The 14420-nt window shown below is 33.2% G+C and overlaps 2 protein-coding genes across 6 annotated transcripts; one reads left to right on the top strand and one right to left on the bottom strand.

Moving 5' to 3' along the window:
- Window positions 1-2373: 2373 nt before the first annotated feature.
- On the top strand, window positions 2374-14197 carry LOC105673183 (zinc finger HIT domain-containing protein 3). Of its 3 annotated transcripts, none has more exons than XM_067357371.1 (3): window positions 2374-2566; window positions 2910-3280; window positions 13904-14197. In XM_067357371.1, exons 1-2 carry the CDS (start codon window positions 2493-2495, stop codon window positions 3253-3255), a joined length of 420 nt encoding a protein of 139 aa, XP_067213472.1. In that variant the 5' UTR covers window positions 2374-2492; the 3' UTR covers window positions 3256-3280; window positions 13904-14197. The 3 variants fall into 3 exon arrangements, with proteins under 3 accessions (XP_067213472.1, XP_012224057.1, XP_012224056.1); XM_012368634.2 differs by lacking the exon at window positions 13904-14197 and adding an exon at window positions 11981-12346; XM_012368633.2 differs by lacking the exon at window positions 13904-14197 and having other exon boundaries at window positions 2910-3387.
- LOC105673178 (beta-glucuronidase) lies at window positions 3359-12680 on the bottom strand. 3 transcript variants are annotated; one of them, XM_012368626.2, is made up of 11 exons: window positions 12539-12680; window positions 7793-7984; window positions 7630-7728; window positions 7197-7373; window positions 6746-6978; window positions 5626-5905; window positions 5096-5370; window positions 4731-4992; window positions 4337-4525; window positions 4092-4230; window positions 3359-3885 (listed from the first exon to the last, which is right to left on the bottom strand). In XM_012368626.2, exons 2-11 carry the CDS (start codon window positions 7967-7969, stop codon window positions 3704-3706), a joined length of 2013 nt encoding a protein of 670 aa, XP_012224049.1. In that variant the 5' UTR covers window positions 7970-7984; window positions 12539-12680; the 3' UTR covers window positions 3359-3703. The 3 variants fall into 3 exon arrangements, with proteins under 3 accessions (XP_012224049.1, XP_012224046.1, XP_012224050.1); XM_012368623.2 differs by lacking the exon at window positions 12539-12680 and adding an exon at window positions 12007-12148; XM_012368627.2 differs by lacking the exon at window positions 12539-12680 and adding an exon at window positions 8644-8796.
- Window positions 14198-14420: the final 223 nt, after the last annotated feature.

Below are 14420 nucleotides of genomic sequence, written 5' to 3'. Positions count from 1 at the left end.
GAATGCCGTTTTAATTCGCGTCGCAATTTATGTAGTCAATTAATGCGACAAGCCGCCGTCGCTGCTCATCGAACGCGGTCAATCACTTCCATCGCAAAAATTATTTGATTGACATTTAATTTCGGATAATCTTTGACTTAAATAATAAAAAAATAGCGAGGGAAAAAAACTCCTTTTCTTTTAAAATTATTTACAAAATTTTTTTGTAACTGTAAAAGTTGAAGAAACTTCGATTATTCAAACTATTTCTTTACTTTTAAGAATGCATTAAACTCTCGTTTATTTATTGAGCGGGGAAATTATCTGTGAAACTTTTAGTTATGTATGATGCTTCAGAAGCTTCACGTTAAATTTTTTCAGGTCCTCAAGAGTTGAATTTGCGTGGAACACATGCTACTGCCCGACGATGCCCCGCTGCTGAACGGGGATTTGGACGTGAATGAACAGCTAACTTGCGCGCAGAATATTCGCAAGGCGCCGATAGTTCCAGTAGGAATAGTAATTTACACATTAGCAGAACAAACTACAAACTTTGTGACATCCAAGCAAACATTACGTCATCTTAAAGAATTATATGTAAGTCATATATTTTTCAAAACACAAATATTTAAAATTCAATTAGTAATATGTAATTTGATTAACTCGTTTATATTTAATTTAATTATATATACTTTAATTGAGAAAAAATTTATATTTTGATTAGAATACTGATCAATATTTGCGTGTGAAAATTAATTAGTTTATAATGGAATTTAATTATTCTCCAATTAATTGATGAAGGGGAGGATTTTGCATTCGCATTATAATTTTGAATCCAAACAGGTTTAAATCCGTTGCTGAGCGTTCGCTCGTTACCGGTCTATCGTATCAGGCCGAGCCGACGTCACGGCGAGCGAAGGTATTCCGGACGTCGCCGTCGCGGGTCCGTCGGTTAACCTGGCCCAGAAACCGAGCCGGAACTGTCGGTGGAATCAATGACCTTGGCGCGCGAGCTCTACTCGTGGCCATCGGCCTCGAGAAGAAAGTTTCAGCACATCGGAAGCTTTCAAAAACAGTGACGACGACGTCGACGACGAAGCACATTTATTTTAATTTCAGTTAAAGTTTAGTTAATTTCAGTTTTAATTAAACTGGTTTTTAGAACTTTATTCACACATATTCAACATGACATAAATTTCATTTTGAAACGGTATAAAATAAATTTGATTAACCACTGAATCCTGCTTAAAATTGATATTTCAAAGATAAAGTTTTATTCGGTGTTTTTTAAATTGACACTTTGGGAACTTTGTTGTATTGAAATGTCCTGAAATTCTTCGATAATGTTTGCACGCGCGATTAACGCTGGTGTTTCATGAAGACTTAGTTTATTAAAGTCAAAACGACTTTAGCGACTCTTTATAGACACTTGTATTAGCGGGAACGTATGAAATTACGCTCCTCAAGTAAAATAAGATCATGTTAAAGTGAGATTTGGTTCTCGCGTGATGTGAAATAAAATCATGTTAAAATTGCGCGTTTGGTTGACGCACCATGTCCGGCATGCGTGACGTATGTCAAGTTACCGCAAGAATGCGAATTTCCATCGGTGTCGCTATTCGCTATGAGATCGCATTTAGAGATCCAGGCCAGTTCCGCCTCCTCCTCGAAATACGCCATGCGTCGTCCTGTTCCGTAATTTCTCTCTTTGGCAGCGTCACAGTATTTACGCAAACGCGAATTCCAAACTTTCTTAACACTATTGACATTACAAACATCAATGTTACATTCATGAAAGTCACTTGATTTTCATTAATTATCAATAAATCTCAATACATGCACAACCTAATCTAAAATTATTTAAAACTTATCAAATATTATTTATTTATATACTTATAAAATTTACTTGCATGAAAACATTAATTAATAATTAATAAAAATTAGAGCTTTAATATAAATTTTAATATTAATATCAGTATTTATTGTGCATTACTGTGTACTACATAATAATCAATAGAGAAATTAGAAATTCTTTGAAATTAATTTTCAGTAAGCAAAATATGAGTAACGTTGGTAGATGGATAACAAATTTAATTCAATTTGATAATCAAATAAAATCATTTGGCTATCTGAGATTACACGAATATTATCAAAAACAAAAATATATCATATTTATTAATATTTATTATCGTTGCAAATAGAAGTAATATTCATTAAATATTATTACGTTAAACATGTCAATAAAAATAAAAACTGGAATTTTTTGAAAATTAACAAAATTTCTGTTTTATTTCTTGATAATTTGTTACGTAAAAACATAATAAATGTACTTTAAAACTCGGCTGAATTTAAATTTATTTCCTTTATCGAACTGCAGACGGCGTACGTGTCGTACGCTGTACCACGTGATCAACATCACTTGTAGTCACTTGACGTAAACAAGTGTATCACATGTGTTGCGTTCTAATATTTTATAAACTAAGTAATCCATTATGAAAGTGATTATATGAACCATGACGCTTAAAAATTGTTGTGTCTGCGAAAAGGACAGTGCACCTTATAAATGTCCAACGTGCAGAACACCTTAGTAAGTACAATTGTAGTAATTGGTTGCAGTTATATTTATTTGAGGTTATATACTTCCTGTAAAAAAACAGCAATAACATTATATATATAAAATATGAACATTTATTAACATCATTATTAAATCAGTATCAGAAATAATAGTAAGTATACTTTTTTGTTTTTATTAATTTATTGTAAATCAAATTATAATATTTAAAAACTGATACTAACAAACATCTCTTTTATTACTCTTTTTTCAGTTGTGCTTAAACTTTAATTACTTTCTTTTTTAATAATTAATTTTTAATTTTATGTCTATGTGCTGTGTATCTATTATAATTAATATTAATAAATGTTTCTTTCAGCTGCTCTGTAGCATGTTATAAACAACACAAGTCTCAACCCTGCAATCCTCCACAATTATCTGAAGAACCTCTAAATTCTAAGGAAGATCAAAATGTGGTTAAGCGAGAATATAAATTTCCAACAGAAGACACTGTGTTAGTTGAAAAGCTGGAAAAGTTGCGCCATAGCAAAGAACTGAAAGAAGTTCTCGAAAATCCTCACGTGCGCGATATTATGACAACAATTATGAATAGTCCAAATCCCACTGAGATGATAGCGTTGGCTATGAAGGAACCCATATTTGTGGAGATGGCTGATGCCTGTCTAAAGGTTGTGGAACCACTGGATGAAACTGGACCATTCTGAATGATATTATTCTTCATAAAAAATGGTACTGTATTGAAAGGATTGTTATTTCTTTGATATAAGCAGTAGATATGTTTGTATATTGCATATTTATATGAAAATGTTGAACAGTAAAGCTGTTTTTTATTTGAAGTATTTATTCATAAAAATACACAGAATGCATATAAAAATTGATAGTTAAATGCGGAGAAAAATAAATGCCAGAAAATAATATCAACTTTTTAAAATATACTTTTCTTATATGATTGAGCACACATAAATTTTAGATGAATGGACGAATTAATTTATATCTTTTTGATGGAAAAAATAATTTTGTTGCAGAATATATATTATGAATATAGTTAAGTTAGCGGTGCAACCTTTGCTATTGACAAAAACGCGTCTATTTTTGTCGAAAATTAAGACTTGTAAAACAATTCTTATGCGCCGGTCCTTCTTTTTTTTTAATTTAATCCAAATTGGAAGTGTCATAGTGGTTTAAAATATAATTCTCGTAATCTTTTGGCATCTGCGCGCCGTCTAGTTCGACTGCAAGAGCGTGATATCTTTTCCTGACGTGATAAGCTGCCATTTTTGGTTGTCTGTCTCTCGTGAAGATTCCCTTCCTGTTACCACCCACTCTGGTGTATGCTGTATAATCGGCAAATATCGAAATTATCAATAGAAATCGTTTTAAGGTAATTAATTTGAAAATTAGTTAATTTTTGAATAATATATCTCTTAATTGTAATAGTGCCGATGCAAATTTCTATGAATATTAGTATGAAATTGTGGCAGATTAAAAAATATTATGATAAATTAGTAATGAATAAAATACGATTTTATTCGATACTTACTTTGCGCTGTGCGGAAATCGGCAAAGTTCCAGATAAATTCGCCGATAAAGAAACCTTCGTGTCGCAATTGATCGAATGCCTCGAAATGTTTGGATAACAATTCCTTTTGATATTCTTCGCTCCATACGTATTCCGGTAGCTATAAAGTATTAATGCATAGAATCAAAGAAAAAATTCCAATTTTAGAATTGAAATATATTAAATATGATATAGATAAAATTAAATATTTGATTGATAAATCTTACCTCGTGCAAACCTGGCATAGTATCGGCTCCATATTCGGACATAAGTACCGGTTTATTGTATTTCCTATGCCAGGCCTCGGCTTCTCCTTGAACTCTGTCGGTGATCATGTCCATTCTGCCGGCGTTGCTGTACCAAGCATTGTAACGATTGAAACTAATCACATCGAGGAACTGACCAGCTTTGTCCTCCTAAAATTCATAATGTCCATTTATTAATAATTTTCAAATTATAGACAATTGTAAAAGACAAAAAATTAAATTGTAATCAATGGTGCATTATTTTTCTAAGAATTGATACAAATCATTTTTTAAAAATAAGTAAGATGGTAAGTAAGGAACATGTGTGTGTTTCTTATTTTCATCTTTTTGTATATTTATTCGCGCAGTATCTCACCTGCACTCCACGAGCTAGAGCAATAGTAACTGGCCTGGTAGGATCGATTCCTTTGGTGTGATGAGCGATCTGCCTAAAGTACTCCTCGGCTTGAGGCAGCTGAGTTCTTGGTTCATTCGCCAGAGACCACATGATTACGGAGGGTCGGTTTTTGTCTCTGCGAATGAGCTCCGAGAGTGATTCTTTGTGGCGTGAGAGCAACGATGGTGAAAAGTTTTCCGTGTCGACAGAAGGACATTCGTCAATTACGAGGAAGCCCAGTCTTCAAAATAGGATAGACAAAAATTAGAATAGAGTAAAATATAACATATGAGAAAAATTAATTCTTGAAAAAAAAATTCTTGGGTTATCAAAATTTTTGATACCTATCAGCCATGTCGAGAACCTCGTCGCTGTAAGGATAGTGGCTAGTCCTGTAAGCGTTGGCACCGACCCATTGAAGCAATTCGTAATCTCTGACAGCGGTGACCAGATCAAAACCGCGTCCTCTGATGGCCGAATCTTCATGTCTGCCAAAACCGCGCATATACACTGGTCGATCATTCAATAGCAGACTCGTGTTGTTCCATGCCAAGGTTCTAATACCGATCGGCAATCGATAAATGTCCGGTGTGGTGAGGTTTGCAATCGACAATCTCACCTAAAAAGAAACGAGCATTAATTTAATGACCAAACTTGAAAATCTTTAAATAATTAACTTTTTATACAGAGTGATACTTTTTCTTTTTTTTTGTGGACAATTTTAAGTTGACAATTAAACGATGTATAGCGACTATAATTTTTTTAAACAAAAATATTACATGATAAAGATTTTTCTGAATTGTTCAAAAATTTCTTTGCACATTAGAGAATTAATTTTTTTATTTATTAGAATTTTTTTATTGGTTCCCCAAACCTCCAAAGTGTACAGGTATCCTGGCTTGGGATCCATACCCCTAGGCCACCAGAGTCTTGCCAGCGGAACCTTCAGAGTACCGGATAGACCGTAGACAGGCTCTTTAATTGCCAAAGTATGCTCGGCGTCATGCAAGGTGACTCTACAGATTGGTGTCTCACCCTCGCGCAAGCCACCTGGTTGTATCATGTACTTGACAATTCCCATATCTCCAATCAAACCCGTTCTCACCGTAATATCCTCGATGTAGACACGCGGCGTGGTGTACAGCAAAACGGACCTTTTGCAGTTTCGTCAAATGTTTCAAAGTGTTACAGGAACAGTAAGATAATCATACATTTAATTTTTTTGTATTAATTTATTTTTATAATGAGAAATTTAAAATCAATAGAAAAATATTAAATCTAAAAACTAAAATTAATTAGAATATTTGGATATTTTCTTATTAGAAAGAGAGAGAAAGAGAGAGTATGAATGTATTATTATAATTTTTTTATAAAAAAAAAATCTGTATACTCTATTCATTTTTATACATCAGTTTAGTCTTCCTCAAATTGTTTGCTCCTCAAATTGGAATTGTTCTACTTGTTGCTAATTAGATTTAAATTATTGTATACGATTAAAATAATCTGATTTAAATCTCCATTCTTCTGCGTCATAAAATGGAGTCCTTTTTTCGTAGAATAGCGTGAAATCTCGTGAACATGCGACCTCAATCGTCGCGTAACATGTTGGATATTCTATCTAGTTTTTTTTTACAAAGCGCCCTTGATAGAAATCTATTTGTGACGAGCGAAATTCGCGCGTCGCTTCAGAGAACCCGAAAGGTCCCTTGTAACGCAATAGCGAATTTGCGTAGCGCTAATGTGATTACGTTCCGCGTAGTTTCTCTTTATTCGATATAATTGTGTTAAACCTACATTTTTAACTAGTTCAACTTTCCAGAATTAGAGATTTGATTTTACAGTAAAGTTCTTTTAATTTTTCAAATTTATCTATTTTTCATTGATTTAAAGAAAACCAAACAGATAAAAAAAAGATTAGGAGAAACTTATTCGTACAAATTAAATTTCTAACAAATAATTTTTCGAACAAAGGATTAAAATAATTTTCCACTTACCTGTGTATTCCGGCGTAATTGAAGAAGTCAAAAGTGTAAGTCTGCACATGTACGGTGCCGTTGTCGGTACTCATTTCTACGAGCTTACCCTGGGGTACGCTGGTCTGCAGCAGAGTATTATCCACGGCAACGGTGATGCGATTTTTGTCACCAAAAGCCACATATGACGAGATCTCTGCCTCGAAGGGCAGGTGACCCATTTCATGATTGGTCACCAAAGCACCATTCACCCACTAGACACATACAACCATTCGTGAATCACATTAGTATCTTGTAATTTACTTAAAACATATACTTTAAATGTTGTGCAAATAATATTTTTCTTTTCAAACATAATATTTAAAAATATATTTTTTATTTTAGCCAAAAAAATAATTTAACATAGATTTTGTAGATTTTTTTTATAAGCTGCATTTAAATCGCTTAAGAAAGGAAAGATGTGGAAGCTTACCACTTGAGCGAGATAATTGACCGAACCGAACCTGACGAACACTCGTTGATCCTTCCAGGACGAGGGTACGAAGAAGGTTCGCTGGTACCATACAGCGCCGACGTGATCCCTGAGAGCCTGCGATGTCGTGATGTCATTGTAGGACGAAGGCACTGGCATTTTGATTATTTCGCCAGCCTGCAAAGTCATTTTACACAATCCTCGCTAATTACGGAGTTATGACAACGTGTAATTACAGGAAATTATAAAATGTACTCTTGCAATGCAAGGACGTTGAACACGAGTTTGCATCAAGTTCAGTTTGATATTTATTACGAATTTTTTGATAAACTTTGCATTGATTTGTTATCATGAACGAATCAGAATTTCTAATTTAATTAAAAATATACTATATTTATTTTTATTATTTCATATTAAGTTATCGATGTGATACCTTAGATAAATCATTGATGAACCATCGTTCCTTGTAACCCTTACGCGCATCTGCTTCCGGCGATACGACGAAGTCCCACAATCCATCGAGCGATTTTACCTGCAAAAAGAATGAAGATGTAAATAATATCGAATGCACGTAGAATATGTCACTTAAAATTTACCTCACGAGATTCACTTTCTCTGGGATATAGCAGGCCAGGAAGCGGAGCCGGAAATGCCTCTTCATAAGGTAACGGCGCTTTAATCTCGAACGGCACCTCGGAGATCTCCAATAGTGGCTCTGGTTCGGATTCACCGGCCATCGCCGTGCCGATTAACAAAAAGATTAAGTGCCACATCCCCTTGCGACCTTCCTAAACAAACAAATCAGCATCTGCGTTCATAATCGAGATCTTAAGTATTCGAGATTAAATAGATCCTCCTTGATGTATGTATATGTGAATAATTCTAGAAAATTAAACTTAAAAAAAAAAATAAAGAATTTTCTAGGAGAACATCGTCTTTCTCGTCGTTTCTCTCGAAAAATATTGCCAGTTACAATTTTGCTCAATAATTTCGACAATCATGACTAAATCGCGATAAAATTATTGATTGCTTCATTGCATTTGCGTCATTTCCCACGCGCTATTACTTGCTACTAGCTTCGAATGGCGCAAACCTGACCTTACGACATAAAAACTAAAACTATATCTTTATTTAACGGGGGAAGGCAAAGTTTATCGTTTAATCCTACGCCGTGTCAAACGCATACAGCTGTCGCAGTTATCGCTCATTGCCTATTTCTCTACAACGAATAGTCACCACAAATGATTGTGAATGACCCCCTTCCTTCGTAGTGAATAATGATGACTTGTGACTATGTCACACATTATAAATAAGTAGTACGCGTTTTTTTTGTCAAAAATGCTTCTAGAAAATTGCTAACGAATATTCAGACATTCACACACGACGTCCGTAGCACACGCGTTACGTAGATTATGCACGATAGCACACATAGTCGGCATGCACTCACGTTTACGATGCGCCTGATTCTTCTGAATCGACTTGTCGCGGCCGTTGACTGCAATTGACTAATATGAAAACGTCGAGCCTCTTGGATAATAAATCAACGAACTTACGGATCTGTTAAGAAATTCATGACACGATAATATTTATCTCTGAATATGTTTTTTTTTTTACACAAGAAATCCAAGTGTTATTTGGTTTCCGACTCTCGTTGAGATATTTACCTGTGAAGAGGTTGAGCTTTGTTTTTATATGCTTATCATGACGGACTTTTTAATCAAAAAATCGGTTATACACAACATTATGATTTCAACAAATATTTTAATTGTTTAACTATCGCAAGGCTAATGGTTTTCGATGACATCCACATTTTATACTTTGATCATTTGACATTTCTGAGTTTTATTAAAAGGACATGATTCACTTCGTTTTAACAAGTTTTTATTGCAATATAAAAACAATGTCTGTCTCAGCTTACGTTGCGTTTTTATTGAGTTTTTATTGCGTCATTTACTTAAATTATATAACTGCGATGGCGTATAAATTATAAATTTTGTGTTCCTACTGAAGATGGCCTAAACCGAAGATCGAAACGTTTATGTTGTCTTACGCGAGTGAAAACAATAAATCGACGAGCCTAAACATCTAGCTCAGCTCTATATTAGCTTGTTACTTATGTTTTATTATTATTTTATCTAAAGAAGAGTCTTTTAAATAATTTTTAACAAGAAATCCAACTTTATCGCGCAAATGTAATAATTTCATTCCAAAGTTGTCATGGAATCGTACGCAAAAAAACAAGAAGACTCAACGATATAATTACATAATTACATGATTTCATGATTATCACAGTTATTAAAAGAGATTGAGATATTTTATCTTTTGCCTGATATTGCCTGAACGATTAGGAATCTAATATCTGTTTTCTGATGAGAAATTTTTACAATTTGGAGAGTGAAAATATAATGTAAATTAGTTCTTCTTAAATAATTCTTGATTTTAATATTCATGTAACTTGTTCATAACTGATAATTGTGACACTAAACATGTTTTTCTTGCACATTTGTTCTCTAAAAAGAGAATCAAACAAAGAAAACACATTAAGTTCTTCATTTATTTTTTTTTCAAAAAGTTGTTAAGAATGTTAAAGAATTACAGATAATACACGTATTTGGTTAACACTGTTTTAGTTTCCCAAAGATTTGCCTCGTTGAATAAAGCTTACTCGCGAGTTGTTCCGCGACTGCTTGTAATTTTTTTTTTAAATTTTATTAGACATTTACGAAGAAAGGAAGACCGGTCTTCTGGCATCCGTACTTTTATACAGAGAGATTGTGTAAGACTCTTTGATAGCAAATCGCGATAAAAATTCTTGCAGTTTATCTCGATAAGCGCTCATTGCGCTACCGTGTAGTCTATCACTTTAATTATTTCAAAAGATGAGAATTTGCAAAATTTTTGATTTATTACAAGTGTTTCACAAACCTGCCAAAACAAATTAAAACTATTTAATTGATTATCGAAAGATTGAAAAATAAAGTTTGGAAAAAATAAAATCCTATATTCAATTTGGAAATTCCGGTGATTTGAACTGTCTGATTGTTTTCTGATAAAAAATTTTCATTGGATGATCAGTTTGACATAAAATTTTTTCGATGAAAGCTAACTGTCAGACTGAGTTGGTCGCACCCCGCATGCACACTCACACATATACACTTCGCGGGGTCTCGTTCGCAGCAATATCGGCTTCCTGGCACGGTGCCCTCCTGCGAGAGCAGACTTCCCTTCCCAAAGCATCAAATCGTTTCCTCACGTCGCGCGTACACAGAGCCACAACGGCACTGGTGTCCCTAATTCCTCGAATAGATACCATTGTCCAAGCCTGAACTTAACACCCGGTAATAATGCCAAGAACCGCAATTTTGTCACCTAGTTCCTTTGGAAATTCATTACGCAAGAAAGTTTTCTTAATAGCATTAGCTTTTCTATTTATGATTAATTACATTAATTAAAGAACGTTACGAGCGTTCGATTTATCAGTTTGAATGAAAGAAGTTAATTGATAGTTCAAAATTAATGATTAGTGATATAAAGATGAGAAGCAGTTAATGGTTAAGATAACTAGGAAAAGAATTTCCAATATATATTGCAGGAGTGAATGACTTTTGATGTCATATTAAATTTAAACAAACTTGAATATAAAATCGCTGTCGACTATTTTTAGGATCCAATCACCTCTTCTTATAGCTATCAATAAAGTTTCTAAATGCGGCCTCGTTTCTTCGCGATTTCTCTCGATTTGCGCGAACATAGATAATTCGCAGACCCAATTTCGCATGCCGGATAATTGATCCACGAAAGCCGTAAGGCTTTAAAATAGATGATCCTACAGGTACTCTCGTGTGTGCATTTCCGTAACACCCGTCGCGTGGTTGCATTCATTAACATCGATATATTCATATTGAGCCCGACGAAGTGTAAGAGACACGATTACGAGAGATGAAAATGGAGCAATAATGATATAACGATGTTAATATTCTATCGTTATACAGGGCAGATCAGTACTCGTATAGTTCTCTCACAGGATTTTTTACATGCTGCAAAAAATTTAATATAAAATTATTGATCGAAAAAAAGTAAAGTAGAATGTAAATTTGATAACATATATAAGACATTTTAATTTGATTTTTTATATATATGCAAAATAAGTCATGTAAAATATTTAAAATAATTGCAAAAGTGGAGTTTCAATCGACAGACATACGAATCGATTTTTCACGCTTAAGGCACGCAGGAAATTACATTGGACGGCATCTGGAAAATGAAGTATTGTCCGACCGCCGGAACTACGGGTTTTCGGCCGAAATTTCGAAACGGATTGCCGACAAATCGTTGCAAATTTATTGTTCTCTCGCATCGAAAACGGGATAGCATTGCAAAAGCGAGATGCAAACATGTATTGGATAACTTCGAATTAATAGTCATAGCATTCAGACTTTAACGTGTATCGTTGTTTCTTAAAGATGGAAATAACATTTAAATAGTAATTTAAAGTTTATCTTAAATCTTTAAATGCTGATTATAATGAAAAATTATAAGGATTATAAGGAAAAACCCAACGATATCTATCAATATTTTGCTAAGATAGATAAACACTATACTTTGCTAATAAAATTGTGTTATAAAAGATTGGCTCAATTATTGCGATAATATAAATAAAATGTATAAATGTAAACATCTCTGATGTGTATATAAGATTGCAGAAAATACGATATAATCAACCATCAGATATTATATCGTCGACTGACTTATTTTATCAAATAATTACATTTTTTTGCTTGCAGTCTATAAACACAGTCTATAAACAAACCTTGCAGCGATCGTTGCGCTCCATCGCGAGTCCGGTCACAGCATCCGAAGAAAAGTTGCCGAAAAATGGAGTGGCCGCAGCCATATCGAATGTCCAATCGTAATTCTATGTTCCAAATTAATGTAGTAAATAATTCTTCTTTCTTCTTTCGTAAATGCTGTTTACGAATTCATGCACTCTATTCTTCTTATTGATTTACGTTTCTGTTTTCTTCAGTTTTACTTAACTCCTTGTACTTTGAATATATATGTTCAAATTTCTTCTTTCTTTTTTTCTACACTGTCTTACGTATTTGACCATTCGATTTCAGCACTCAGATTCGCACTATTTGTCAAGAAAAGTGAGATTGAAAACATGAGAGCATAATCGTTTCTCGATGTTCAACTTTTTTTCTTTGTATTACAGCTAGAGATGTGTTGTACTCAGAAATGGAAGTCGAATACAACTAACATTACGTAGCATTAGTTTTCTTCATATTGTTCATACAGAATAACACAGATTAGGTTATAAAAATGGGGACAACAATAGTTACCTCAAAATTGAGCGCCTCACAATTACACTCGCGTCAGTCTTCATGAATTTCGATTTTGTTAACTTTTCTCACTCTGTCTACTTTATATGTATGGAGTGTTTGAAACCGCGCGATAGCCGGTTGGAGACTGCAAACTGCCGGCGTGCAACTCGAGCCTCAGTGTCGGGCTTGCCAAGCGTGACTACACCGCTCCGCTCAACGCGGAGCAGAGCAAAGGCCCGCAGGAAACCGAACCGAAAATCTTGCGCTCCTCTTCCCGCTTCCTCGTGCTCTCATGTACTCATTCTCGCTATCGATATCAATTCGATATTATCGTTATCGTCATCGGCGGTGAGAAAATCTAATTTCTGTTAGACAAAATTATGGAAGGTGAGCTACGAAATGTGTAATTTTTAAGAAAATATACATCTGAAAAACTTAGTTAGAAAAATTGCTATTTCAATTATTTAAGTATTTCAAATAATTATCTATTTAATAAATTATTAATTAATGAGCTTGTGTATAAATATATATTTTAATTAAAAATATTAATACTTTGTATGTTGTATGTGTATGTGTATGTGTGTGTGTGTATGTATATATATATATATATATATATATTAATCATACATATTTAACATTATGAATAACGTTTCGTAGATATTAAACGTCATCATACATATTTGAATATTTTAAATAAAAGATTCTGAAAAATGTATTTGTTGCTTTAGAACATTAATGCACTAATAAAAAATCTTTGATGATTTGGATTAATAAGAATAGCGCTAATAAAGACAAAAGTGAGAAAATAATGTAAATCATCTAAATTTTGTTTTGAAATATTTGCAATTAAATTTTAAGACAAAAGATGCAAATCCATAAAAAGCAAATATAGTTAGCAAATTTTTTTAAGTAAATCCTCTTTGGAATTTTCATTTTTTCAAGCATTTTAAAATAACAGAATTTAAATTAACACAGTATTTAGCATATCTTCATAGCAATCGCATATCTTTACCTCATTTTACATGAACCCGTCGTCGCTTGCGAATAATTATTGCTATCGTGGTTTATACGTGAGATTACTGCTATCACGATTTCTTGTACGTACGTTGCATTCTTCCCAATTAAATCATTGTGTAACTCATACTATCATCTTTTGCGGGCCTTTCCTGTTTACTGCTATAAGCAGCTTCCTTTTTACTGCTATAAAAACTGAAAAATAAAATAAGTTAAAATAGTTATATTAGTAATATTAATTTATAATAAAAAAAAACTTTTATATGTGTATATAATATAAATTTCTTCCAAATACTATTTTCTCACAATGTGACAAATTTAACGGTGACAATTTTTTACAATATATGTTATTTTCCACTTTTTATTTAGTTTTTTTGTCATCATTGGAAGAAGAATATTTGCCCTGAGGGATTATCGATGAACGATCGTGATGATTGCGGAAAAGAATCGTGTACGAAAGGTGGAAGGAAGGAAGCGGCGAATGTCCGGGTTAACGACCATCCGATAAAACGCCAGGGAGTTCGACGGTCGATAGAGTTGTCGACAGCGCTTGTCTACCTGTTCCTATCTTTTTCTCCTATAAAAATAAAAAGTAAAATTTAAAAAAAAAACTAAACTGTACTCGTAATTTGCACAGAAATTAATGAACTTAATTGCATTTTAGCTCTATCTCTTTATTTATCACATTTGAATTAAGAATCAATTTATAGAAAATAATCATTAATAATTTATTATATAAATTTTTAACTGCATAGAAAGCAATAAATACACTAAAATTAACATCAACAGCTCTTCGTTTTCCTAGATGTTTTTAAAATTATATATATTTTAAACAATGAAATTTTATTCTAGCATTACAATGAGATTGTAAATTTTGAATATATTG

Source organism: Linepithema humile, chromosome 6, assembly GCF_040581485.1.
Source record: "Linepithema humile isolate Giens D197 chromosome 6, Lhum_UNIL_v1.0, whole genome shotgun sequence".
Taxonomy (NCBI): domain Eukaryota; kingdom Metazoa; phylum Arthropoda; class Insecta; order Hymenoptera; family Formicidae; genus Linepithema; species Linepithema humile.
Note: the sequence above shows the minus strand (reverse complement) of the source record. Positions and strands in the feature narration are given on the sequence as shown.

Excerpts from the sequence above, each read along its gene's own strand:
- LOC105673183 (XM_067357371.1), top strand. The coding sequence starts at position 2,493 with ATGACGCTTAAAAATTGTTGTGTCTGCGAAAAGGACAGTGCACCTTAT. Across the intron at positions 2,567-2,909 it reads CCAACGTGCAGAACACCTTA|CTGCTCTGTAGCATGTTATA; the intron begins GTAAGTACAATT and ends TGTTTCTTTCAG.
- LOC105673178 (XM_012368623.2), bottom strand. The coding sequence starts at position 12,090 with ATGGCTGCGGCCACTCCATTTTTCGGCAACTTTTCTTCGGATGCTGTG. Across the intron at positions 7,374-7,629 it reads TCATCAATGATTTATCTAAG|GCTGGCGAAATAATCAAAAT; the intron begins GTATCACATCGA and ends ATGACTTTGCAG. Across the intron at positions 6,979-7,196 it reads TCAATTATCTCGCTCAAGTG|TGGGTGAATGGTGCTTTGGT; the intron begins GTAAGCTTCCAC and ends GTATGTGTCTAG.